The sequence below is a fragment of the Plasmodium cynomolgi genome, chromosome 6, assembly GCF_000321355.1.
Source record: "Plasmodium cynomolgi strain B DNA, chromosome 6, whole genome shotgun sequence".
In the NCBI taxonomy this organism is placed as follows: domain Eukaryota; phylum Apicomplexa; class Aconoidasida; order Haemosporida; family Plasmodiidae; genus Plasmodium; species Plasmodium cynomolgi.
In genome coordinates this window covers 561914-563961 of record NC_020399.1, presented here as the reverse complement: position 1 = coordinate 563961, position 2048 = coordinate 561914, and the positions used below count along the sequence as shown (strand labels likewise).

General features: G+C 41.3%; 1 protein-coding gene across 1 annotated transcript; it reads left to right on the top strand.

Annotated features, from left to right (window-relative positions):
* Window positions 1–499: 499 nt before the first annotated feature.
* On the top strand, window positions 500–1660 carry PCYB_062190 (ribosomal protein L3; the record flags this gene model as incomplete). Its single annotated transcript, XM_004221386.1, has 1 exon — window positions 500–1660. One exon carries the CDS (start codon window positions 500–502, stop codon window positions 1658–1660), a length of 1161 nt encoding a protein of 386 aa, XP_004221434.1.
* Between the last annotated feature and the right edge of the window lie 388 nt (window positions 1661–2048).

Below are 2048 nucleotides of genomic sequence, written 5' to 3'. Positions count from 1 at the left end.
AAGACTTTCTTCGCGTTCCCACGCTTTTGCAAAAAAGAAAAAAACATACATTTAACAAAAAAAAAAAAAAAGGAAAAAAATTCTCATGGATAAAAAGAGTTCGAACTAATTTCACATCAACTTGCATATGTTCTCTTTCACGTTAACCGGTAGTGACCCTTTTTAGCAATCCTCAACAGGCGCAAGCGCAGGCTGATTTTTTTTTTTTAGCAACATTTTTAAAAAAGTATATAAAAAAAAATCCTTGTGGAGGAAACTTTTTTTTTTTTTTTACCCTTTATGAAATTATTCCTCCTCCTTGCGAATTCAGCACCTTTGGAGTGAACCTCATTTTACTGTGACATTCCGCCAAGTGGAGCATCGCACGTAGAGGCAACCCCTCCTCCCCACGTCAAGCGCATACGTAAATACGTGCCCCAATACGTGCGCAAATAGGTACATATATAAACTTATCCCTACTCGGGCGCCGCTCCTCTGACCACACCGCCTCCACGCAACAATGTCGCATCGTAAGTTCGAGAGGCCTCGCCACGGCTCGCTCGGATTCTTGCCAAGGAAAAGGTGCAAACGATTGAGAGGCAAAATCAGATCCTTCCCAAAGGATGACAAAGAGAAGCCCCCCCACTTTACGGCATTCATGGGCTACAAGGCTGGTATGACCCACATCGTAAGGGAAGTGGATAAACCAGGTTCAAAGTTACACAAAAAGGAGATTGTGGAAGCCTGTACCATTATCGAATGTGCCCCAATGGTTGTCGTAGGAATGGTTGGCTACAGAGAAACACCAAAGGGATTGAGAGTACTCACCACCGTGTGGGCAAACCACGTTTCCGACGAGTTCAGAAGAAGATACTACAAAAACTGGTACAAGAGTGACAAGAAGGCGTTTACCAAAGCTTTGATGGTGCCCAAGCTAACCAAGGAAAGTCTCTACAAGAGAATAGAAAAATACTGCACTGTGTTAAGAGCCGTTTGTCACACGCAACCATCGAAGACGCCCTTAACCATGAAGAAGGCACACATCATGGAAATCCAAATAAATGGAGGTGGGATGAAAGAGAAAATAGACTTTTTGAAAGAACTGTTGGAGAAAAATTTACCCGTATCGAATGTATTTAATACGAACGAAATGATCGACGTGATTAGTGTGACCAAGGGACATGGTACCAAAGGTGTGGTCAGCAGATATGGGGTGAAAAGATTACCAAGAAAAACACACAGAGGATTGAGGAAAGTTGCTTGTATTGGTGCCTGGCATCCTGCAAGGGTACAATTTCAAGTACCCAGACATGGACAAAAAGGCTATTTCCATCGAACTGAAAGAAATAAAAAAATTTACAGAATTGGCCTGAAAAAGGATAAAAATAACGCTTCAACCGATGCTGATATTACTGAGAAGAAAATTACCCCCATGGGTGGCTTCCCACACTATGGTGTGGTCAATGAAGATTTTATCCTACTGAAAGGTTGTGTTGCTGGTACGAAGAAAAGGCCAATCACGCTGCGAAAAACATTGGTACCACAAGTGTCGAGAGATGCCTTAGCGCAAATTTCACTCAAATTTATCGACACTTCCTCCAAAATCGGACATGGAAGATTCCAAACCAGTGAGGAAAAAATTAAGTATTATGGACCTCTGAAAAAGGACTTGAAGGCTTAAAAAGGGGAAAGCGGCCAAGGAATTTAGCTGATTTTGGCCAAATAGCCCAGTCGTTCACGCGCGGAAAAGGAAGAAAACAAATGTGCATAAAAATGCCCCCTTTATTGAGAGAGACCAACAAAACTGGGGTGCGGTGGGGTTATATTGCGTTTGGCTGAATGATGGACTAGCCAAAATGGACTTTAAAAAAAAAAAAAAAAAAACGCCAAATGTGGCTTTTCGCATGAACTGTTCAGAAAAATTTTCCTTTTTTTTGCCCATTTTTAGCGCTTTTCTACATTTTTTCATCTGTGTGCAAATTTTTTTTTTCCCCCACCTGCGCACCATCCATTTTAAACACATTCAGGTAAAAGCTAAGCAAAATAACTAACCAAAAAGAGAAAATTAT